Source organism: Seriola lalandi, unplaced genomic scaffold, assembly GCF_002814215.2.
Source record: "Seriola lalandi dorsalis isolate HSWRI2012SDOR001 ecotype SW California unplaced genomic scaffold, Sedor1 jcf7180002054907, whole genome shotgun sequence".
NCBI lineage: Eukaryota > Metazoa > Chordata > Actinopteri > Carangiformes > Carangidae > Seriola > Seriola lalandi.
This window is the reverse complement of record NW_019525459.1, coordinates 1,423,122-1,450,074: the sequence shown is the minus strand read 5'-3', so window position 1 is coordinate 1,450,074 and position 26,953 is coordinate 1,423,122. Positions and strand designations below refer to the sequence as shown.

The 26,953-nt window shown below is 40.3% G+C and overlaps 1 protein-coding gene across 1 annotated transcript in view; it reads left to right on the top strand.

The window, feature by feature from the left end:
* Positions 1-26,953, top strand: part of gbf1 (golgi brefeldin A resistant guanine nucleotide exchange factor 1) — a 106,881-nt gene that overhangs the window by 2,878 nt on the left and 77,050 nt on the right. Inside the window, 1 exon segment of the mRNA XM_087169682.1 lies at positions 615-681. Coding sequence (XP_087025808.1) covers positions 615-681 — 67 coding nt within the window.

The window sequence follows — 26,953 nt, the reverse complement described above, 5'->3', positions numbered from 1 at the left end:
CTGTTCTCTGATAAAAAAAATGGGTTATTTCTGTTGAAAGAGCTGTAATAAGTATTGAATTGCAAGACATAAATTAGCCAGAAATCAACTAGCTCAACTCAGCTCAGTTCACGGTACATGTGAACTTGTACCGTGAACTGAGCTGAGATTATAAGGCAGACATGTCCTAGGCCAAAACCATTGGTTTTAATATTGAGTGAATTAGTTTAGTACTAGGATGGATGCTGCTTTATTTTCTTTTGTCACATCCAGATGTGGCCTATTTTCACACAATCTGGAAGTCACAGTTAACTGTGTCAATCGCAGTTTATAATCAGATGATGGATATGAGATTATAATCCAAAAGCAGAGGTCCTCAGCCCTGGTTGTATTTCAGTTATCTAATCAGGGACAGATATCATTAACCTACTAACCACATAAAAACTGACTGAGAACTGAAAGAATAATTTGGCAAGGTGCTATGTCCGTCAAGAGCCATCATGTTGGAGACTTCATCATAAATAGTGTTACTGATTCAATTATCACCATCATGTCTGTTTCTTATGCAGAATACACTTAAAGTGCTGTGCTGGTTGTTTTTATGGTTTTTTTCATCATGTTTTTTCTTCACCTAGGACGAAGAACAGGACCCATTACTCAACAGCTTTGGCCAACTCAAGGAAATACTCAACAACATTAAAGGTATGTGGGACCAGTTTGAACAGTGTGGACCAACCTGTTTGACTGACAGCTTTCACACAAGCCTGAACTGAACCAAACAGGCTTTTAGTTAGTTTGAACTGCACAAAGTAAGTTTGGCATGAAAGCTCCCCAAATTCTTCTGAGTGGAACACATTGCTTGAATAAACTTGAGGGAGTTAGCACTGTGGCTATTTAATCAGGTGTGCCCATTAGAGTTTCACTGAGAAAACTGAGAAATGTCTTGGCCTTTCAAAGTTGTCAATATTGTCTTGCAACATTGGATCATTGCTCCAGATTCTCTATGGGATCATTTTAAGAAGTCCCAGGTGTCCCAGTATCGCTCTGTGTTAATATTATTAAAATGTCCTTATTGTGAGAAGACAATTTAGGGAAATGTCATCTGGTGGTAGAGAGCAAGTGCCTCTGTACACACAAGGGAGTCAAGCCATGCATTGGTGACATACACTTAAAAGTATGTTGCTGTATTATGTATTGCTACTGTGAGAACATTCCCATGCAGTATATCAATGAGACAGAAGATACTGAAGAAGAGACTGTTTCTTTACTTCTTGTTTTAGGTCATTTCATAGAAGTGGAGAATGTTACCTATCTATGTTGTTTTTTTAATCATTGGCAAGGGAGATGCTATAAAATGTTGTGTATCACACATTTAGGTTAAGTCATGACACTGTGATTGTTTTAAGATATGAACAGGATAACTTTGTTGATTGTCCAGGTTAGTTGGTGACTTTCAGCTGTTTCACAGATTGATAGCATACTGTAGTTGATTCCAGATTAATTGGTCACATGGGGAAAATCTATTTTTGGATTGTCGTCTTGGCTATGTACCGCCAACTGGTTCTAATGGTTAGCCCTTTTTTAAGAAACACAAAACTGTGTCAGACACAGGTGTGGGTGTAACAAAATATCAATACATTTCAAATTGTGCCGTTATGTTTTGTGATACTGTATCAAAAAAACACTATCGATATTTGATTAATAGTTTACATGCAGGCATAAGGGTTAACATTAGCAAACCCAGCTGACGAGTAATGTTCAATCTGAAAGAGTTTGGATTCAGCTGCAGCGTGCAGAACTGGAGTGTGTTCGTTTTGGCTGCCACGTTAAAGAAGGAGATTGACAGGAGCCATGCCTTATACAAATGTGCCAAAATCAAATACTCTGGGAACACAACTAAGAGAGAACACTTAGCAAGACACCATTGTGATGTACAGCTAACAGAACAGCAATTGGCTAACGTCTCAGCTCACCCTGATGGAAGACTTCCATAATATGTTGAGTACAATGGAGCCTTGTTACACCGTAACCTCCCAACAACACACAATTGACATTTCTGTGCCCAAGACGTACAAGGAGGTAAAAAATGGAATTATTGGATGAGACATAGTGTTTATTAACATTTTGACATTAAGTCCATTATTCTTGTATCAACACAGTTATTTTATCAAGACAGTGTTTATTTTCTCTTCATTTGTTTACAACAAGAATCCTGCAACAACTTTTTATTTAATTTAATTTTTTAATGTAATAGGCAAATTAATTCCTTTGCACAGATTGCACCAACATAGTGCTATGCTGCTAAGTTACAAGGACTGTGATAAATGCATATGCAAACCCCACTGTTCTGATTGCATGAAAAATTAAACTCAGATTTTACGTATTTGGTGGTGTGTTCTTAATGTTATGACAGTTTCCTAAAAATCGTAACATATTGCCTTGGTTGCACTAAGACAATATCATGATCTCATAGTTTTGTTTCATGATACGTATCATATGGTCAGATTCTTGCCAATACACAGCTCTAATCAGATATGTGAAAATCTTTCTCATATCTCTTAGTTTTTATTATCATTTCACAATTGTGATGATTTGAAGTTAGAAGATAAGAAGGCTTACATGTGCAGATAGTTGGGCTGGTTGATTCACCAATTTGTGTGGATACCTCAAATATTAAAAATACTCAACTTTTCCGGATGTATTTTCATTACAACATTGTACCCATAATTCTGATCGATACTACGTAATTCATGACCTCTGCCCAGTTACACAACATTCCTGTGTACACTGTTGTGTCCTTATTAGTGCTGAAACGATTAGTTGATTAGTCGATTAGTTGATTGAGAGAGAAATAATTGGCAGCTATTTTGATATCCAATTAAAAGTTGAAGTCGTTTTCCGTTTCAGTTTCAGGATTTGTTTCTTATGTGATAGTATTTTAAAATTCTGTAGTTTTTTGTTTTTTTGTTCAAAGACTTGTGATGTGACTTTTGTTCATGTTATGCCACCATTTTAACATAAGCCAAATACACATACAACATACACATACAACTATGAAGAAGCTATTTATTCAAAAAAAGCAAAGAGCCGGTATGACATAAACAACTATTTAAATATACAAGAAAATGACTGACAGGGGCCAATAATACAAATCAATGATGTACTACAGCCAAACCACACGTCATTCTCTTCCTCCTTATGTGGCTTAAAGGATAACGCCGGGATTTTTGAACCTCTAGGCCTCATTCTCCTATTGCCTATACCCGGAACAGCTAAACAGTTGCTGCAAAGTAATCAAATGGTGCATTTCTCCTTGTCAGAGTACATCCACTAGAGTTGCAATGGTATGAGATTTTTATACGGCATGAAAACCTCATATGAGCTATGTGATCACGGTTTCACGGTATTGCAGTATACGAGGAAGTATTCACATCCTTAAATAAAAGTTCTGATACCACACTCTGAAAATACTCTGTTACAAGTTAAATTCCTGGATTGAAAATGTTAAAGTATGAACGTATTCTCAGGAAAATGTACTCTAAGTATTTAAAGTGAAAGTCCTCAATGCAAAAAATGTCCCTGTGACTGTTGCTGCTCTATTTGCTCTTTTTGCAAACTGGATGTCCATTCTCAGGGACAACCCCATATTTGTTTTTGAAAATCTAAAGTAATCCCACAATGCACCAAATTCTTTTTCAGGGGGGATGGAGATTGGTGCTTGGTTTTTGCTCTGATCTGCATTGTGTTAAGCCTTAGGCAGGTGTATGCTTTCCAAATCAGCTGAATATACCACAGGTGGACTCCAGTCATGGTGTAGAAATATCTCAAAGATGATCCAAAAAAATGAAGGAACCTGAGTGTCATAGCAAAGCATCTGAATACTTATATCAATGTGATATTTCAGTTGTCATCTTCAGTGTATAGGTGGTTCGCTCGGAGGTGGTTGTTGTGTCCCGTAGCCATAGCTATTTTGAAAACAATAAAAGGCTGGAAGCGGAAGAGGAGGAGAATGGGGCATGAGACATGTGGCCAGTAGCAGGCTTATAGCCACACTCTACATCAGGTGAGTCAGGCCTCGCTGTCTGTTAACATGTGTCATCTGGTACAGTTATGTTTATATTTAGACACTTGTCTGAAGCTTCAGCCACATCCTCTTGCCGAGATGGAACTAGCTGTGGCTGCGGCTGTTTTTCCATGTTCGGCGAGTTGGGTGGGGTGGTGGACTTGTAGATGGTTTTTTAGATCTGTGGTATTAGTGACTTCGACCACCACTGTTTTACTGCAAATGTGACAAATCGGCTCTTTCAGGTTGTTGAGGTCTACTTCTTCATTTGGCTTCCAAAATGTGTTTGGCCTTTATGACTAAATCCATTATGTTAATGTCAATATATACTAATCAAACTGCAGTTGGTCAAATATTAGAAGGTAAGCACCTGGAGATAAACAGTTGGTGTCTAATTCTCCATAGCTTTAAACCATAGCAGAATGAGATATAAGGTCACTGAAAGAATGTGTCGTGGAAATCGATGTGGATATATTTCTGTTAGTTTGATGTTTTGCTGTTTTTATACAGATGAAAGGAAATGAAGGTGGTAAGCAATCAGACAATTGTGTAACTGTCAGGCCTAAAGCAAACCTTTTATCAGTTGAATGGACAGAAACGAGGGTGAAGAAATAGGGCTTGTCCTTCTCTCTGTTTCCATTGGGTCAGGTTTGCAGTTGAAAGATTTTGATACAAGACTACATTTGTAAAACTTTGTAGTTTGGGTGAAGGGCCAAAGATTAAGGTTAAACATGTTTAATTGTTCTATCACTGAGTGTGATAACTGATCATTTGTGAGTCCAAGTATGTGTGTTGCAGTGGTGCTGTCTGACACCTCCCCCCTCCTTCTGAGAGACCCAAGCTGTCTCTGAGGACAATCCTGCATGTTGTCATGCCTTTGCAATGACAGTCCTGGCAGCTCCGACTGCCCTACACTACAGTTGTATAAGTTGTAAGCAATGGGAAAGATGCAACACATGGAGCTGCACAGCCTGAGCCCCCACCTCTGCTGTCTTTCTCCAGAGAATGCCTCTGCCACAAAGACAGACAGGCGCTGCTGGCTGAGGAGGAATCCACCGAACTGGTTAACCCTGCTCTTTCCTGTTCCTCTCCCAGTAACCCTTTCCCTTCAGCCCTCAATCACCCAACGCCTGTGTTCCTCTGTGATCATCCTTGAAATGACTCCAGTACAGTTATTGTAGTTGACCACAGTGGAAGTCGAATATGGAATGTGAATGTTTTCACAGTTTTTTAGGGCATTTGCATGAAGTAATGAGTCCATGTGAAGAATGTTTGAAGGCTTGGTTGCATCTTTAAGCCAAGGTCCCCTATGCACCCAGCCTCTCAAATGTTACTTCCGTGCACTGATGAGAGACAAAATGGAGCTCAAATAACCACAGTAGAGCTGAATCCTGTGCTTGACAGACTGATCAATTTGTTTTGATATTCAGCAGCATCACAATCTAATAGATCTCTCTAGTTGTGTCTCAGGAACACAGCAATATTTTAGTAGGAAATCGTGCGGGTGGGCTGTGTTGAACTGCTGCTTTGAGGGTTTGTAGCAGCCCAGCTGTCTGATTAATGAAAGCACAGTAATTTCATTTACTCTGGTGTGTATCCCTGTTTCCTCTAACAGAAAAGCCATCCAGGCAAGGAAATACGAATTAGTCCCCACAAGGTTTCTCAGCCCCTGTCTTTCTCTCCTCACTTATTTTCTTTTTTTCCCATCTTTCTCTGTCGCTCTCTCTGTTTGGCTATGGGTTTCACTGCTCTGGCGGTGCTGCTCTGTTGTAACTAGTGTGATTGACAGGACCATGTGCCATAGAGCTGGAGAGAAGTGTAGCTGGAAGTATATCATCTGCAATTTTAGTTGGGTAAATATAGCAGGGAGTCTTGTCAAGCAGAGAGATAAATTGTTCTGGGAAAGGAAGTGTTGCCTCTCTTTTCTGAATGCAGGAAAAAATGTTTCCTTTAACTCCTGGAAAATGTAAGGTCCTCTTGCGACTCCTGAACAATGAGAGCACAGTTGAAGAAGGGCAACGATGGACCATGTGTTGTGATGCCTCAGCTCCATCTTGCCCAGTCATCGAGGCAAATCAGTCCCAGGAAGCAGGAGCCTTTCCTCTAAAATGGGGTGGTTTGGATTGAGCCTGATATTTAATGCCCCATCCCTAACCTCATTCGACCCGTATAATAGACTCCTTTCCACAGTTTTAGGGCCAGCATCTGCCTGTAAATGTGTGCTGTCTTACAAGGAATTATGGTGTTTGCTGTTGTTTTTAAACACATAGAACGTGATGGTACATACACCATCAGCTCAGTCATGGAGTATATTTTTATCTAATCATTTAGTTGTGTAAGGGTTCATATCATGATCCTTGAACCATTTGCCACAGGATGTTCAGTTCGGTGTGTTCTGTGAGCCCTGAGAAGAGCTCTCTCGTTATAATGATGCAGCATGACTGACATATTGACAGTAGTTTACTTGTTCTTAATAACCATAGAAAAGTTTGAGTACCTGGTTACTGTGACCCTGGTCTTGAACTAGGGTCTGACCTGGGATTGTGTAAACCATTAAATCTGTAAAATCGTTTGATCATTAATGTGTTTGTCATATTAGTGTGATCATTATTTTCATTTTGGCATTTTGAACCTTTGTCTAACAGTCATTGTGTTGTGGTATGACAATGACTATATTGGTGGACACTCGACTAAACAGACACGTGTGTTGTGTTAAATCTAACCCTGGCACTACACTGGAATTAAAAGCAACCAACTGATGGTGAGAAATTGACTCTAGGATTTGAAATTCTGCCACACAAACTCCCATTGTTGAATACCAAATGTTTGAGAATATTACTGTATTTGTTGACCTAACATCTGAAGCATTGTTTTGAGCTACAGATTGAGTCTTTGTGTCTTACTCGACAATGACGGGGTGTGTCTCCTGTATAGGATTGTCATCAATCAGACAAATCTGTATCAGTCTCTTGTTGAATAATTCTGTGGATTTATTTTATTGCTGGACTGCACCTCAGACAGGAAGAGGGAGCGGAGAAGAGCCGTTGATTCTGACATATATTTTATTTTCCCTTCAGCTCACGCTTTTTTTCAGCTGTCCCTTTTTTATGCAGAAGTCACTGAGCCTAAGCTACTCAAATCTTCAATTCTTTCCTTCTACCCTCCTCTCCCGTCAACCCCCTCTGCTGCAGCAAAGGGCAGATTTTCTGACAAGTCTGCTCCTAAATCCCTTCATTTTTATTCATACAAATACAGGTTTAGAGCCCGATGCAGCCCCTCAGATACAAAGCCAGAGTGGCCTTTTGACTGACAGCTTTCTCCTTTTCATCCAAACACTAACGAAATTCACAAGCACACCTCTAATTGACCCGAATCACCAGTACAGCACCAGAGGTAGATATCAGGGGGCATGGCAGTGGATTTTCAGCATGAACATTGTAGAGGATGATTTGATTACTCTCCAGTTGACCTTTAAAATAATTATCCTCGTTTCCCCAAAGCAAAAGACAAAACAGCTCATTTGACATGGAATAGTAGAATTAAGACAGAAATAATGTATTTTTAATTGCGTAGTTTGAGGCCCCAACATGTATCGATCATTGTGTGCACCCATTCATTTACTGTATTTTATCTGCTGAAAAAAAATGGTTTTCAGTGGCACAGTATTTTTACTTTTATTTTCACATAGGTTAATCCATGTGCCACTGGCAACCTCATTAATTCATCACATTTTAGCCATGTCAATCATCAAGACAGAACGCACCCATGCTGTTCCTCTTAGCCTCATTTCAAGGTCAAGTGTTTATGTGTTGTCTTGGCTCCCAGCCGTGGTCAGGCAGGCACTGGCAGGCCTACGGGGGTCGGAGCCTGAGCACTTGGGAACTGGTTGTGACGTTTTACCCTCCTTCCTTTTCTCACCAATCCCTTCCTCTTCTCTGCCATCTGATCTTCACACATATATCACTCCCAATTGAACTGGCAGAAGGCAGCTGGCAACTGCTGAGAAAGAGGAACCATAATTCATGTCGCTCAGCCACTTATGCAAATATGTTTACTCATGATGGCATTCTGAGCAAGGAGAATCTGCCTCATGGCAATTCTTTACATGTCTGCCGCGTGGCCCTGGTGTCCCGTAGCTTTAAGTATGAGATTGCAGGTCAGATTCTCAGTCCTGCTGTCAGTGTTATTTTTATGACATGGTCAGAAGTAGATAAATTGAGTGGGTGGAGTTGTCACTTACATTAATTTCTAGTCAGGCATTGATATTAGGTGGGAATTGCACTTAGATAAATATTTGTGCATAAGCATGCACATAGGTAAATGAAGTAGCTGTAACTAATGATAATTTCCATTATTGATCTATCAGATTGATTTAATTTTCTTGATTACTAGTTTGGATTTTAAAATGTTAGAAAATATTGATAAATGTCCCTCACATTTTCTCAGGGTCAAGGGGATGTCTTCAGATTTCTTATTTGAGTCAAAGATGTTCTGTGTCTTATCACAGCAGCAACTGTTCATATGTAAAAGGCTCGAACTACTGAATTTTTTTGCATTAATACCTGAAATAGAACGTGAATGATTAATTGATTTTCAGTCACTCAACTACTCTATTAATTGTTCATTGTTTGAGCTCTTGTAGATAGCTTAGTTAAGGGAACAACAATGTGGAAAAATATCACCATGAAAAAATCTGACAAAATGATAATGTCATGTTGCACACAGTATCTATCATATTTAATATAGTTTGCCAAGTTATACTATTGTGAATGATTTGTGTAATTGAGCAGACTGGTCTCTTCGTGTACAAATAACTGTCAAAGTGATACTTGTAGTTTTCTGTTGGCAATCTGCACCCTGTTAGGACTTGGATTTCATTTCAGTATTTATCTACATATCTACCTTCTGTGGTAACAACTTCTCACCCAGAATGTATTTTTTCATTACAATGTAAATCAAAAACAAAACAAAAAGATTTTATTCACTTTACTCAACTGGCCAAAATCTGCACCTGGTCAGTTCAGGTGAATTTGCAGTAGGGTTATGCTGCTTAATCTGACCCTCTCATGCTGAAGGTTGACTGCCTGTCCCCTGTTAGTCTGTGTTGAAAGCCTGATATACAGGAGCAACAGGCTAATAACAAACAAATTATTTAACAGGGACCATACAGATACTTTGTTACTTAGCATTAAATAGACTGTATAATTTTGCAACTGTTGTGAAGTAGGTGTAAACTAATCTAAATTAATTCATCAATAATTTTATGATTTATTATTTTATCTATAATATTTTACAACTTCTCAAGTTCAGAGCCCGAAGTGACAAATAGCTTGTTTTGTGTATGCATTGTACAGGTGTTATAGAGTGACAAGCCTTTGGCCTACCAGTTGAGTGCCCATCAAAAGAACTATGATTAATTGTAGTGGCTTCCCCTCCCCACACAGGCTGCCACCTAGTGCTGGTTAGTAGCTGTAAATCTGGCCAGTTAACAGCGCCCTAACCAGGGACTGACAGGAAGGCTTAGGCCCAGTGTGAAGAGGGGATGCAACTGTTGTCCTGTCTCAGAGCCTCTCAACAATGTGCTGAGTGGATGGAGGGTCCCAGCAGAAGGCTATTAATCATGCCGCCCGGGGTGTCTGGGTGGGGGTGGTTGGGCTCCGGCATGGAGGAAACTGAGGGTTAGATGTAAGAGAGGGGAAAGATGTGAGCAAAACAAACTGGACCCCCATAAGCCCCAAAAGAGAGGAGTTTGGGGGGCAGGCTGGACCAGGACAACAAGTAATATGTTTTGCATTTACATGAAAGCCTCCAACAATTTTAAATTTGTTTGAATCTAATTTAGTTTTTATGCACCTTATTATTCACTCCACAAACGGTGTCCAGTCAGTTTGGTAATACATAATTTCCACTTATGTGGGAAATGATGAGCTTGTTGTTAACATCTAAACTCTGATAAAACCTAATGGCATGAACAAAATAAATTGCTGCTCAAATCAAATTATGATTTTGACAAACTCATGTATAGGATACTGTTTTATATTTTAACCTGCTTATACACTCAGTTATTAGCATACATTTGCCTATGTGGACATGGCAGTAATAGTGACATCAATCAGACATCATTGTTCCAGTTTGTATGATGGTGTCAAAGTGGCGATTAAATGATACAATGGGATACCTTTAATTGATTACTGAAATCTTGAACTGCGGGGAGATTGCTTAAAATAGACCAAATGTGGCAAAAAATAAATGATATTTGAACTCAACAGCAAAACAAATATGCCCCTCCCCTCAGTGCTCCTTCAGAAGCTCCACACCCAAATTCGCACATTGACAAAGCACCAACACAGTGGAGGGTTCCAGAGCGTCTTATACACTATGGAAGTGGATACAAAGCCAAATAAGTCTTATAGAAAATAAAAATATCATCAAACAAATGGCATGCACACAAACACAGGACTATAAACACAGTTGAGTAATTGTTTTTGCAAAACTACATTGACAGAAAAGAGGACTGTAGGTTTGTAGCTAAGCTAACAAGGAAGGTAAAGTTACTTGGCAAAGCATTTCAAATTATGCGTCCAACCAAATGAATCTACAGTGCTAACAAACTTGTTTTTATAGGTCTTTGTGGCAATAATACCTTTTGCATGTTGTACAGATAAATACCATGATATAGAGCAAACAATGAGACAGTAAACTGTTGCTACTGCTAAGCTAACAGAGAGGACGAGACAGTTTCCCAGAGCCAGCACACCAGCCGCAGACAGATAGTCACTACACAACTACAGCATATCTTGGCAAACTAGAAAGTGGGCAAGTCATTTAATGATATTGATCACACAGATGTGACACTAGTAACTTCTTACTAACTAACCAGTTACAGTTAGCTATCACAAATAGTCGCTGTCCTGGCCCTCTCTGTGTGCCTGTCATTCAGGGTGCAGGCCAGTCTCAGCGTATAAGTCCAGGTCTTAATTTCTTTGCGAGTCTGACCATGCAGTCTCCACCTCCTGAAAGTCTCACCAATGTTAACTCGGCTCTTCTGCCATCTCTCCATCTTGACAATACAATTATGTTGAGGAGTATATTCCGCTGTCACGCGGCCACTGGTAGAAAGTTCTTCCATGCAACTTTGCCTTTCGTCTGCAATCTCCCAATCAATTCAGTTCAAAGCTTCACATGGTCGGGCAAGGACAGGTGGGTAGACTGCTCCTTCTCCTTCCCCTGGTAATCCTTTAATTGGCACTATCCATTAGCATGTGCCCGATTTACCGTCTCATGCTCCCACTGTCCCTTTCCCCCATATCTCATCTGTTTCTTTCCCTTGTCCTGTGCATGGACGCCCCCTGTTGCTGCTGGGTGGAATAGTGCTGGGCTCAGTGCCAATTTGTTTATATCATATTTACTGAAGCTGTGTACTGAGGCTCAGAACGGACAGCTAGCAGATCATGATGAGATGAGAGATGAGATATTCGCTGAATTTGATAAAGTGTATTACATTACAACTTCTTACTTACCTTTAATCATCGCGGTTAACATTTCCTTTACCTTTCATTTTGCCGTTGACCTGAATCTTGCTACCTTTGCTCGTGTTAAGACATTTTTATTTATCATTTCCACATTAATCATTTCCATATTCCTCTTCGGTTCAACTTCACAGTTTTTGTCATTTAAACTTAAGATTTTATATCTGGTTGATTGACAAAAAATCTCATGCTTGAATCACTGTATTATACTTGTACTTTGTTAATTTGTTTTTCACCGCTTGTGCAATTTCTGTTCTCTGGATATTTTTAGCTTTGGTATAATCTGTTTAACAACAGCGCACTGCTTTGTCTTAACACAGCAACCGTTTATTAGTGGAAAAAAAACCCATCATAAAGAGGGCTAAACTTGCTAATGTCATAGAACTGCACTTTGACTTCAAGGATTTGTATTATGTGGGCAGTGCATAAGTCATGGCTAGTTAATGGTATCTCCACCATTCTGATATCTGCTATGTTGCCATGCTGGTGGTTGTAAAATGTGTTTGTGAGAACAAAGAGTAAAAAAGGTCTTCAAATCTGCTGAACCTCCGACAGAGCCCTGTAATTCCATATTGACAGTTATATGGGGTAAAGTGATATCTTATATCCCAGTAGTATGCCCTGTTGCTGCCCTGTTGATCATTATCATAAACATACAATGTTCTACAGGGTGAATCACAATGGAAAGTCAGCAGTAAAGAATCAAGGCTGTTGTTGATAATCTCCTTTTGTAGGACAGTAAAGCTGGTCAAATCAAAGTACACCCCTGCACTAACAGTGGAAGAAGCGCTGGTATAGAGGTGCTGGCTTTGGAGTGGGGGTGGGTGGGTGTAGGGGGGTTGTTGTGGTAGAAAATAAGGGCCCATATTAGTATTTTGGAGAGGTCCTGTCTTGCTGTCTTGCTTGTGTGGCGCTCACATCCATAAGCCTTTGGTGTCTCAGTGTGAATCCCACAATGCCTTGATGGACTGGGTTAATAAACCTCTCAGCAACCACCCCCACCCACACACCCACACACACACACACACACACACACACACACACACACACAGTCAAACTGAGCACACACGTGAAGTCTCTTGACACACACAGCTGCTTGTTATTTCATGCCCCATAAGGGTGCTGTGACCACGGACATTGTAATACACATATCCAATTAGCTAAGCATAGCATCACACATTGGTCTCAAGCTGGGAATCTCACAGATACAAACATGCTCACTTGTACTGGACAGAGAATTTATTTTCTTGTTAGTCTCAGGTCACTGAGCACTGCTTTTTATTTCAGGCAGGACTTCAGGTTGAATGATTTATCTTTGCAGATTGTAGTTTTTACTGACTTCCAGTTAACTTCATATACTGAGTCTGTGTCAAAGTGGATCATACTAATGTTCTTCTGTGCTCTTTATCATAAACATCACAATGATTTTAAGCATGATGATACTTTGGTAGACTGTAACAGGTTTGTTTATGGTGTGATAAAACACGACATGGCCGAGATCACCATTATTAAACCAAATTTAAAATGATCACTCTTGATCACTAATTATAAAGGCTCCATAGTCCAGGCTCTTTTAGTTTTTGCCATTTGAATAGAAATGGAAAAGTGGTAACACATTACAAAGGACTTGATTTTAGTTATGTCTTAATTCGATTGGCAAAAATATTGTATACATTTGCTTTACTCACTTTTTAGTCATTAGATAATTGTTGTTTGCCTGAGCTACTGTGTTGATGCTTTTTGTTGAATTTTCTGTGAATTCCAAGTTAAATTAGTTCATAACTGTCTGAAGGAAGGAGATGTTTTGAAGTGGAGGATATACAGCGTACTGCATGCCTCATCAGATGTTTGCTGGTTGTTGAATAAGATTTTTCTTTTCTTTTTCTTTTGTTTGCCTTTCAAATAATTTCGTTTTCTTTCATTGAAATGATTATTTGAAAAGCTTGTCAAATATTCCCCTCATCATTTTTGTGGATAAAATTAACTGACTTATTCAGTGAATATGGAAAGGGTGATCCTCAATTTCATTTCACTGTAATCCATATGGTTGTCATCCCCCTCCTGTTTGTCATCCCTCTCCTGTTGGGTGTCCACTGAGAGGCACAAGGCTCTCACCTCTGAGTGGACACCCACAATTAGAAAAAGCTGTCCTATTTCTGGGCTGCAGCTGGGAGTTTGAAAGGAGTGTGTGCTATAAAGGTGACATAGGTCAAAAATGTCTTGTCGATGGATGGTGGGGGCGGGGTTACTGGTGGGTCGAGGAGGACAGGCATGCTGGCGGGCATGTACAAAGGGGGGGTGGGGGTGATTAAACAACTGGTCACATTTCATAGCACAAATATTGAGTCAAAAAGAGGTGACACATGCAGCAGGAGTGCTTTAAACTTGTTGACGCACCCCTTCATAAATAGAGTGGGATCAGTGCTGCTGATAACAAATTTTGACAAAAGCCGCCCTGCTGACAGGGGAGGGAGCTGAGCAGGTTGGCGTGGCCCAGTGCAGCTGACGATGAGACATGCTAACAACCTGGGACAACAAGAAGGTGTTGATTGCTCCAAAAGCAAAATAGACCTGCCGATATGTATAACAATGTTCACTCCCTGTTATCTAGTCCACTTTTTTTTTTTTTTTCATGAACAGAGACATGGCTTGGACAAGAATTGATTCATGTAGGTTGTAAAGAGCTTAGGTCAAAAGATTTATAGTTAAAATGTGAATCATTTTTGCTCAGTGTGTTCAGACTGGAGAAGATTCAGTTTTCTTTAAGCAACAAATCAGTTTGTTCTTACTATGTGTAAGGCATTAATTACAGCACTCCGCTAAATGTTATGTTTTTGTCAGCTTAAATGACGAGTGGCCTCGAGAATGAACACCAGTAGAAAGCGTTGTCCACAGGAACTGATCTAAGTGAAATCCAGACTTTTTCCTTTACAGCAGTGATAGAGCACCTTATCCAGCAAACACTGGGCAGGTACTGTAGGTGATGTCTGCAGTTACGGTATTTTACAATTGCTTTTGTTTCCATTTCCATAATTCTTGGCAAAAAATACTATACTGGTATGTGTCTCCACTGAGGTAATCATCATCAACATCATGCTTCACAACATTGTATGTGTTCATCACTAAACTTGAATCACTGTTGCATTTTAGAATAAAATGCATAATATCAAATGATGTTGTGAAGCAGTAACTACATCTTATCAAAACAGTTTCTCTTCAAAACTCAGTTTATCTCTTGAGTATGTTGTAAAACTCAAACTGTAGATGACGTTGTCTAGACTTAGTCTTTACAGACTGCATACGTTCTTCAGTGCATCTGTTTGCTGTAAAGTAAGACACAAAGCAGTAGCCACAGTATTTTTTGAAAGCAGAGTAAGTTTGTACTGTGATGCTGGAAACCACAGTTTACACTGCTAAACAGAAACTCAACACATGACGGCAACATGACAGAAATACCTTTTTACACTAGTGGTAAAGTAACACTGATCTGAGTAGTGTTTAAAATAAAAAAATGTTTGACACATTGCATTGACTTAGTGATGTATACATCCGGTAATCAGCATGAACACTGTGTGTGCGTTTTTCTATGCAGTTTAAGTATACCTCTATGGTTTGGTAATAATGTAGTGAACAGCAGCTGGACATTTCTGTCCCTACATTTAACCATCGTAATTCATAATCCCTTGTTAGAGGAGCAACACCCGGTGCTCTGGCTCTTCCCTGTCTGACCAGTGACTGTATGCACAGAACAGCTAGCAGCCATTCCAGCTATGCAGATATGTCTGTTTTGGTTTTAAATAGTAAAAATTCCTGCTAAACTGGCTGGAGGGTGTGCGGTCGCTGGGCATCTTCTGGGTTGAGTAGACTTGAGGTGAGGTTGGTGTGGGGGGGGTGGTAGCGGGCTCAGACACAGAGGTCAAGGGAGAATGAACTTGTGAACTAATGTGCACTGTTGTTACTATTGAAGTCAAGTATAGGTCAAACTAATCCTGGGCTCAAAGCACAGATTCCTCTAAACTCAACACCTCAGATGTATTGGTCTGGACTTTATACTCCATGTCTTACAGGAGCTTTCACATTGTTAGGAGTGCTGCCCCTCACCAAAGGTTTTCCTAGTTGACTTGTAGTCATTAGTTCAAGCCATTGGACAACGATTCGTTGCATATTTATGATTTTAATTTAATGTGCCGAGCTGAAAGAGAATTTTATAAGTATTATTGTTAACACTGTGCTACATTAACTGTAGTTGTATATAAACTTTAATAATGAATGTTTGTGTTAATTTTTACAATCATGTACACGGAGAGAGCTGCCTGTTAATGAAACTGCGACAACCAGCACGGAGAACCTTACAGTGATAATGATAATATGGTTTAAATGACAAGCGTTGTCTGAGGTTAATGAATGATTGGCAAAGCTACTCGAAATGATTTTTTTCATAGACTAGCATTTGGCTGACTATTAGAGGGCACCCCTAACTTTGAGAAAAGGATACAAACAATCTACATGACTGCTTAGAACAGCTTGTTATTCTCCTCATTGACTTTCAAGTATTGGGGACCAAAGATATTTCGATGACACCCACACTCAAACCAACCAACATAAAATCTTTTTAGCACGTATGTAACTGCTAATGGATGAATTCGAAAATGTGTCACAGAGCAGTGAGCTGTAATCGCCATTGTCAGAAGAAGTTAAATATCTCAATGACTGTTCTTCACAAGATGAAATGTAATAATTCTGGTAATCCGGAGATTTGATACCGTGTTCCACTATCACAATGAAAATTGCTCACCAGACCTTCTCAGGCCTCCATGTTTTACGGTTCATAAACTCAAACTTAAAGTTCCGGGTACTTTTCTTCAGGAACTAAAATAGAGCCTCCAAAAAGCTTGTGTTAACGGGTTGAGATGAACCAAGATGAACTACATCCTAAACATTAGAAACTTTAATTTAAGATATCAGTAAGCTGAATAATCGCTTAATGGCTGGAAGTGTTGTGAACACTTTAAAGTTTGAATGAAGCCTGGAGCTGAAAGTATGCTCAAGTAGTTGAATTTCAAAGATGCAGAAGTTTTGAAGGATTTGAACATCGTCTCTATTCACTTACACTGTAAAATATTGCAGAAAAAATTATTAAAAAAATTATGAATAATATCAAAAAGTTGAAGGCAAGGATAGCTCTCCTAAAGAAGCCGAACGTTTTGATAGTTGAACGTTTTATATAGCACAGTATGTATGCAGGAGTAGTTAACAACCGAAGGAAAGTAAAAGGAGGATCTGGAGTATAACACCAGTTTGTTTGTGTGTGTGTGTGTGTGCGTGCGTGCGTGAGTATCTGTTTGTGTCCATGTGTGTGTTTGTGTCTCTGCTTTGTGTGCCTTTCTGTCTATCTGTGTGCCTCTCTGCTTGTCTGTATTTCTGTGCCAGTTAGAATGACAAAATGAAATCAACTGCCGAATGCTTCCTGATTACAGCTGGACTGAAACATATTTCCAGTGAAAACAGTTGAGAGATGTGTACAAAATTGTCTGTATTTAGCTGTATTTAGTGTTGGAGCAGTCTGTAGTGGGATTTTGATAAAAATGTCAGTAAAGTGGTTGATAAAACCACAGATCAGAGGAGTTTCTAATTGGGTAATTTGACCTATCTGTGTATCCCCTCCCTGCACTCAGAGGTTGCCATAGTGACAATGCTGTCTGTCTGTCTGGCTGCCTACCTTTCTTTATCTCTGAAAAAGGTAGCACCTGGAAAACACTGGGTGAGGTAATTCAAAATGAGCTAAATCAGAATGGGCTCTAAAGATAATCCACCAGTTAGAATATATGTAATGTGGAGTCAGTTAGATTGCAAACTGAAATTAACAGCCAAATGTTTCCTGAATAAAATTGTGTCTATCTACCTGCCTGTATCTGTGAGTCTGATTGTCTTCCTGTCTGTCTATCTGCCTGTCCGTCTGTGTACCTGTCAACCTGTCTGTGTCCATTTTTGTGTGTGTGTGTGTGTGTGTGTGTGTGTGTGTGTGTGTGTGTGTGTATGTGTGTGTGTCGGTCTCCGGTTTGTGTGTGTGTGTCATTTAGAATGACAAACTGAAATTAAATGCCGAATGCTTCCTGATTAAAACTGGACTGAAACATATTTCCAATGAAACCAGTTGAGATGTTTGTAAATCATCGCAGAAATGTCAGTAAAGTGGTTGATAAACACCACAGATCTCAGATGAGTGTCTAATCAAGTAATCTGACCCAGACTCAGAGGTTGCCATTGTGACAATGGCGTCTCACTGTGTGCCCTCTTTGAAAAGGGTAGCACCTGGAAAACACTGGTTAAAAGTAATCCACCAATTAGAATGAGCTCCAAAAGTAATCCACCAATTAGAATATATGTAATGTGGAGTCATTTCAAACTGAAATTAACAGCCAAATGTTTTCTGAATGAAACTGTGTCTATCTGCCTGTTTATCTCCAGGTCTGTCTGCCTGTGTGTGTGTGTGTGTGTGTGTGTGTGTGTGTGTGTGTGTGTGTGTGTGTGTGTGAGAGAAAGAGAGTCTGGCTGTTGAAGACACAGCTCATACAAATCTATGGGAGAAAGGGGTCAGCGAACCTCTCAAACCCCTGCCATTTAATACAAAATGGTGCATAATATCAGCAAAGTTATCACATGGTCAGCGCAACAAGGTGTTTCTAGAGCCAAAAATGTGGAAATAGGAGCGAGTTACAAAAAAGTGTAAGTTCTGGTTTTGTCCTGAAGTCCGCTCCTGAATTTGTATTGTGGTCTATGGGACAGTTGGATGGTGCTTGCATCACTTGGAGGGTCACATTTCAAATTCTGTTCAGTCTCTGTACTAAGGTAGACACTTTGTATGAAACAGGACAAATGTATCTACTAATGAGGAAGAAATTATGTGTAAAGACCAAAATATGTGGCAGTAAGAATGAGTTTAACATTTTTTAGACAAATTTTTGAGCTTCTCCCACTCTAATGATGATGTCATCCACTCTAGACCTGAACATTCCTTGCAATACACACCCATTATAAACTCAAAAATAATCTGAAAAAAGCATGAAACTGATCATTTAAAAACTGTACAAGTTATTAAAAAGTTGAATAACAATTAAATAGCTGAAAGTATTGTGAACAGTTTAAAGTTTTAGTGAAGTCTGTAGCGGAAAGTATGCTTAAGTAGTTAAGCATACTTGACTACTTAAGCCTCCTTGAAGAACATACCTCTGAAGTTTTCAAGGATTTGAACATTGTATTCATTCATTTTAATGGCAAAAAAAGCAGAAAAAGCTTAATAGTTTAAAAAGCAGAAATAGTAGGAATAAGAAAAGGAATAGCCTTAAAGTCCTGAATGAGCTGAACATTTTGATAGTTGAACTGTTTCTGTAGCACAAAGTATGAAGGAGTAGTGTCATGGAAAGAAAATAAGAAGAATAAAGATTTCGATAACAATAGTGCTAATTACTCAGCATTCACACTAATAAAGATTTGAATAACAGTAGTGTGAATGCCTCACCACACCAATTAGTATGCAGAATAATAATATATGCCTGCAATGCAATAGCATTACAACCGAAGTATGCAGGAGAGCATCTCTGAACACAACACGTCGAACCTTGAAGCAATTGGGCCACTCGTGTCGGCTAAGAACAGGAAACTGAGGCTACAATTCACACAAGCTCACCAAAATTGGACAAGTGAAGATTGGAAAAATGTTACCTGGTCTGATGAGTCTCGATTTCTGCTGTGACATTCGGATGGTAGGGTCAGAATTTGGGGTAAACAACATGAAAGCTTGGATCCATCCTGCCTTGTATCAACGGTTCAGGCTGGTGGTGGTGTAATGGTGTGGGGGATATTTTTCGCACACTTTGGGCCCCTTTGGGCACCAATTGAGCATCGTTTAAACACCACAGCCTACTTGAGTATTGTTGCTGACCATGTCCATCCCTTTATGACCAGTGTCCTCATCTTCTGATGGCCACTTCCAGCAGGACAACACACCATGTCACGAAGCTCAAATCATCGCACACATTTCTTGAACATGACAATGAGTTCACTGTACTCAAATGGCCTCCATAGTCACCAGTTCGCAATCCAATGAATCACCTTTGGGATGTGGTAGAACTGGAGAATCACATCATGGATGTGCAGCCATCAAATCTGCAGCAGCTGCCTGATGCTATCATGTCAATATGGACCAAAACCTCTGAGGAATCTTTCCAGCACCTTGTTGAATCTATGCCACAAAGAATTAAAGCAGTTTTGGGTCAGACCCAAGGTGTACCTAATAAAGTGGCCGGTGAGTGTAAATTGTCTGACCAACTGGTGTTTATTACGCTGATTATGGTTTATAGCTGAAACATGTTTGTGGTTTGCCACATATTAAACCATAAGACTATTTAACTGAGTGCCCTAATTTTTTTCATGAAGTTAATTTTGGTTTTTCATTATTTATTTAAGTCACTCACATTAATAAACCAGAAAGAATTTTCACATTCTCTAAAATGTATTGATTGTTTTGCAGTGATTGTGTGGGTAAAGGTTTTTCGGTCGGTGACTGTGACCACTGTGCTCAAACTGCCTCAGGTCCCAGAGCTTTTTTGGAGGCTTGTGGTGATCTCTTCACCTTTTATCCAGGTTCTCTGGTTTATGATGAAAAAAACTGCAAATCTAATGATATTTCAGTCATAGTTACAATTTGCATGTCAGCAAATGTTGCAATACCAACACACTAAACTCACAATAGTGAGTTAAGCTTGTTCATCTATTATAATCTTACAGAGAGCTAACATCACCTTTTTATATCAGAACTTTGCAGGTATAAGGTATTGTGAGTATTTCCCACAGATGTCCAACCTCTGAAGCCCTGATGTATAAAAACAACTCATCTCTGAATAGAGATGAGTTTGATAATTTTGGAATCTTTTATTGCAGAGTAAAAATGCTGTTTCTTCCCTGTCCTCTCTGAATATGGATTAACTAAAGGTGTGAATATGATATTTATCTGGTATACTTTTCTCCTACATGTCTCTACTGTTGTTTACAGAGAAAATGCATTTAGTCACACAGCCACTTACACCCACAGACCCATGCCATCTTCTTTAAAGGTGACAAAAGGGATAACCAATTGTTTTTCTGTTTATCAGAGGTGACATGACCAGTGGCGCAAGGGGGCGAGGAGGCCCTGTGTTGCCATAGCTAAATATACATCCCTGACAGCTCCATAATAGGTTCCAGGAAGTTCAGTCGAAAATAAAAACAAAGCAACATTTCTAGCTGATTGGCTTTGAAAGGCCGTTTTTCCTTGCTGAATGGGAAAAATGTGGACTTCAGCATTCCATGGCTGTGATGCCAGTCGGATTGGATAGGCGCAGCCTTGCGTGTGCAGAACGAGCTTGGTGACTGGGAGACACATTGCACTGCAGAAACCAACTTTATGGGAAAGAATTTGTCTACATCTTTGAAAGAGCTAACAGCATAGAAAAATAACAGGAATATTTAGAACTTTGCACATCTGTCAGCCTTATGTTGTACATGATTTTGAATTTTGCAAGTGAGATAGATAGATAATAATATAATGATTTAATAATAATTAAATGAGTGTTGGCATCTGTATGCTTTTGTCCCAATACAGTGTAATTCTCAAAGAATTATTATATTGACACTGACACTGTTTCACTTTTTTGTAGTGTAGAACAAGTTTTTTTTTTTTGCTTTTCCAGATGTACACTGTAATGTCTGGTTGTGAAAATGTGGTGCTTGCAGTGACGATGACAGAGTTTCTCTTTTCACTTGAGTGATAATGCAGGCAGAAGTTAAATAAGACAAATAGAGGCACATTAAAGTCTGCTCAACACTGTACTTGCTCTCCAACATTGGTTTGTAAAAGCAGACCACAAGACAATGTGTTTACAAACACCTTCGCCTCTGTCACTTTCAGTACAAAATTTAGAATGAATTCATAAAGATAATGCACTCCCTGGATCCCATCCCATTTGCTCAGCTGTCTGACATTACCCCACAGTATCTTTTGAAGAGCCACTTACCGCAGCATGGTTTAGAATTACTGCACTCCTGGCAAACAGCCTCAGTATTAGACTCCAACACGCCTTCAGTAAATTATGTTTGTATTCCATTTTTTTCTCTTTCTGACTCTCAAGTTTGGTTAAATTATGTGCTGAGAGATGTTTTATGACAAACAGCAAGCCCTAGGGAAGTGCACTTTATACATCAGTGGAAGTGAGCTGCCATGTGAACAGCAGTGAAGTGGCTCATATTTTTCTCTTTGCATCTCATGGAGGCAGAGCAGAAGAGGGCTGCTTCTTAAGTGATTTTCCACTTTGATTAGAATTATTGTTATTTCTGCAAACAAGATTCAATTTAATCACCATTATGCAACACATGATTGTACAACATTTTGTGTATTGTATAGTATAACAATATGTAGAATTTGTTGACAAATGTAAAAAAACAAAAAAACAACCAAAACAACCAAAAAAAAAAAAACTCAAAATGCCTCTCCATTTTGCCTTTTTTTCCCTTTCTCATAAATCAATACTATAGGTCACCCTTTATCTCTGTCTATGGCTTTTACAAATTTCAAAAACACAGGGGTTTTGGACATATAAGGTTTTTGCCCCACAGCGACAGTATATTGGTGAAGAGGTAGTGCAGCAGTGTGAATGTTGGGGGTGATCCCCTAGCTCTGGGCTCTCTTAAATGCAGCCCTGTTGCCCCTAAGTTTCCCTAAAGCTGTTTCTTGTATGGCAGACATGCAAGCCCACAGGGGAGTAATTTATGACAGTTGTCGCCTTGGTCTGCTAAGCCAACACAGGACATCTTCAACCACTCTGAGCAGAGCAATTCACTGCCCCACTGGGGATAAACCCAATCGGCTTTAATGTTTCCCCGCCATGGAGCCTGTGTGGCATCAGCGGTTCCAAATGTCCCCAGTAGGCCTCTGTTGTTTGAAAGTCACCATGCGTTGCCATGGGGACGGCTACTTGTTGCGTAAGGAGAGCCTACATGACACTAAGGCTGTGCTTGTCTTTTGTGGGAAAAGTTGTCATGAAATTTAAGTGACATTAAAAATCTCCAGTACATTGGCTCTTAACTATAACTTAATTTCATTTAGAGAATTGTGTCATGTGTGAACACTGTTCTATCCTTAAGGCCCCGGTAGGTAGGTAGGTAGGTAGGTAGGTAGGTAGATAGATAGATAGATAGATAGATAGATAGATAGATAGATAGATACTTTATTTATCCCCTAGGGGAAGTTCATGTGTCCATTAGCTCATTGTTGGTAATAATAATAATAATAATAATAATTATAACAGTTGATATTAAATAAACAATAATAATTAGATTAGTCCACTTCCTTTGGCTGACGTGTTGTATAGCCTGATGGCAGTTGGAACAAAGGATCTCCTGAACCTCTCTGTTCTGCAGCACGGTGAGATGTTTGCTGCAGCTGTAGCTGCTTCTCTGTCCTGCCAGAATGTTGTGGAGAGGATGTTGGTATTATCCAAGATGGCCTCCATCTTACATTGCATGCGTCTCTCCACAACAGTCCTGAGTGATTTCAGACTCCTGCCAAGCACAGACCCAGCCTTTTTAACCAGTTTGTCCATTCTCTTTGTGTTCATGTCAGACATGCTGCTGCTCCAGCAGACTGCAGCATAAAAAAGTACGCTGGTCGCCACTCACTGATAAAACATGTGCAGCATTTCACTGCAGACATCAAAGGACCTGAGCCTCCTGAGGAAAAAGAGCCGGCTCTGCCCCTTCCGGTAGATGGCATCCGTGTTCAGCAACCAGTCCAGTTTACTGTCCAGGTGCACACCTAGGTATTTATAAGTGTGCACCATCTCAATGTCCTTCCCTCGAATGTTGACTGGCTGAAGGGTGGGTCTAGACCTCCGAAAGGCGATGACCATCTCCTTGGTCTTGGAGGTGTTTAGAAGGAGGCAGTTATTGTTGCTCCATTTAGGGAAGGCCATCGTCAGATCCCTGTACTCCTCTTCCTGCCTGTTCCCGATACGCGCCACAATAGCTGTGTCATCCCAGTATTTCTGGATGTGGCAGGACTCAGAGTTGTATTTAATTTCGGCTGTATACAAGGTGAACAGGAACGGAGCCAGAACAGTCCCCTGTGGAGCCCCAGTGCTTCTCATCACTGTCCCTGAGACACAGTTACCCAGGCTGATATACTGTGGTCGTCTTGTAAAGTAATCCACAATCCAGGACGTGAAGCAGGGTTCCACCCCCATCCCTTCCAGCTTGTCTTTAAGGATGGGGGGTTGGATGGTGTTAAATGCACTTGAGAAATCAAAGAACATAATCCTGATGTAACTACCTGGCTCATCCAAATTAGAATGGGCCCGGTGTAGCATGTAAAGTATGCTTCAGTGAAGTGCTCATCACATCAGTTACAACAGGGAGATGCATCTTATAATGTTTGTAACTTTCTGAAAGAAATTCCAACCATGCCCACTTCGTGCAGCTATCAGCTAGGTGTGCAGAGTTGTGAGAGACGGCCATGTCATATCAGTAACTCAGACAGAGTACTGCAATAGTTCAGTGTTTTCATTTAACAGTATGTGAGAAATAAGATGTGCTACACCTGTTGTCTCAGTGTGCCAAAAAAAACTTATAGGAGACATCCTCACCATGTCCTGCTTTCAAAGAGAGACTGTTATCCTTGTATCTTCACTTCATCACATTTCACCTCTATTTATGATGGCAGACATTTGGAACAGATATACATACTTTGCATTTAGATGGGGTTGGACGACACATCCTTCCACATGGTTCATTTTAAGTCACCTTAATTACACTCTGAACCGGGTACAGCTACAGTATATTACCTGTTCCCATATGGATCCCTACTGAGCCGATTGCCAACTGGTGCTGTGTACTGTATGTATGCAATACTCACACGCCATCAAAGCATTATTCATTCATGATCATCATGTTGTATATGTGTCATTTGTTCTCAATGATACTTCTTCAATACATAGAGCTCCAAACAGACTAGATTTTTTCATCTTCCACCCACTCTGTACCATGTACCTGATCAAAGTCCCAGAAGTCTGAATCTGAATATTTGATAACCCAGAATGATAAGATGAAAATCTACCGTCCACATGAAGGAGTACAGTGCACTTCATTAATGGGTTACATTTTATTTGTTTTACCGGTGTTTTGCACTTAGTTACCACTATCATTTGAAGTGTATAGTAAGCACAGGTGAGAAGATTTAAATGATCCTGGGTCTTCATATCTTAGTGCCTCAGTCCGTGTCAAATGCTGTAACAGCTAAACGCCTTTGTTTAACAGTTCACTGTAAGGCAGTGGTAAGGTGCATCGTTCCACAAAATATATTTGTTTAAAAAATATGGTTGTTTTACACTGTTCAAAAAAATTAAGGGAACACTTAAATCATACATTGGATTTTGATAGACGAATTATTCAAGTTGAAAATCTTTACGGATGTACATTGTATAACTTGTTGAGAGCAAAATGACGTAACATATGGTCAATGGAAACCAAAACCATCAACCCATTGAGGGCTGGATTCACAAACACAGAGTAAATCAAAGTAAAAATTGCAGTCACAGGCTGATCCAACTTACATGAATTTCATCATGGCAACTCATAATATGACTCAGTATTTGCAGTCACAGGCTGATCCAACTTACATGAATTTCATCATGGCAACTCATAATATGACTCAGTAGTGTGTATGGCCCCATGTGCCTGTTTGCACTCCCGACAACGTCTGGGCATGCTCCTGATGAGTCGGCGGATGGTGTCCTGCAGGGATCTCCTTCCAGACATGGATCAGGGCATCAGTGAGCTCCTGGACAGTCTGTGGCGGTACTTTCACCATAACATCACATAGGTGCTCAATTGGATTTAGGTCAGGTGACCTTGAGGGGCAGTCAATGGCATCAATGCTTTTGTCATCCAGGAACTGCCTACACACTCTGGCCACATGAGGCTGGGCATTGTCCTGCACCAGAAGGAACTCAGGGCCCACTGCACCAGCGTAAGGTCTGACAATCGCTCTGAGGATTCTTCCCAGTACGTAACAGCAGTCAGGGTACCGTTGGCTATGACATGGAGGTCTGTGCGACCTTCCAAGGATATGCCTCCCCCATGACTGATCCACTGCCAAACTGGTCGTGTTGGATGATGTTACAGGCAGCATAATGTTCACAACAGTGTCTCCAGACTCTTTCACACCTTTCACATGTGCTCAGTGTGAACCTGCTCTCATCTGTGAAGAGAATGAAGCGGCAATGGCCGACCTGCCAGTTCTGGTGTTCTCTGGTGAATGCTAATCAAGCTGCAGGGTGCTGGGCTGTGAGCACAGGTCCCACTAGAGGATGTGGGGCCCTCATGCCACCCATGGAGTCTGTTTCTGACAGTTTGGTCAGAAACATGCACACCAGTAGCCTGTTGGAGGTCATGTTGTAGGGCTCTAGCAGTGCTCCTCCTGTTCCTCCTCACACAAAGGAGCAGATAGTCCTGCTGTTGGGTTGATGCCCTTCTACGGCCCTGTCCAGCTCTCCTCGTGTAATGGCTGGTCTCCTCGTATCTCCTCCATGCTCTTGAGACTGTGCTGGGAGACACAGCAAACCTTCTTGACACCGCACGTATGGATGTGCCATCCTGGAGGAGCTGGAATACCTGTGCAACCTGATTGGGCTGCAGGTACTGCCTCAGTAGTGACAAGGACACTAGCAAAACACAAATCTAGAGAAGAATCACTCAGGAAGGATCAGGAGAGAGCAACTGTTTGTGGCCACCACATGCAAAACCATTTCCTTTTTGGGGGTTGCACCAAAGCAGGTGAAATTGATTCACAATCACTTGTGCTTCCTAAATGTACAGATTTATGTACCTGAAGTTTAAATGACTTGGTGTTATTTTGTGATGATTAAGTGTTCCCTTAATTTTTTGGATCAGTGTATATATTCACCTTGATTCGTGAGCTTACTGTAAAGTGACAAACTGCATGAAGCTTTTTTTTATTTTATTTTAAAGTGCAGTTAGTAGAATTAAGCAAACCTCAAGACTAAGTTGTGGCTCAGGACCCTATGCCCATCTCTGTAAACCCCATGTCAGACTTTGTTTGGGTGTTTACCCTGCTGTTGAGGTGGTATATGTAGGGGAGGCTGGTGACTTTTTATGTGTGCTCCGGACGAGCTACTCAGCATGTAGTCCTGGAGATGGATCATCAGCGCGGCTTTTTCTTTGGCAGTGAGTGAGCATGCAAAACCAACTCTGTAATGTACTTGTGCTGTTTAGGAAGAAACTGACTAGCTGCTGGCCAGGGGAACACACACTGCTCTGTTGTACCCTCAGACCA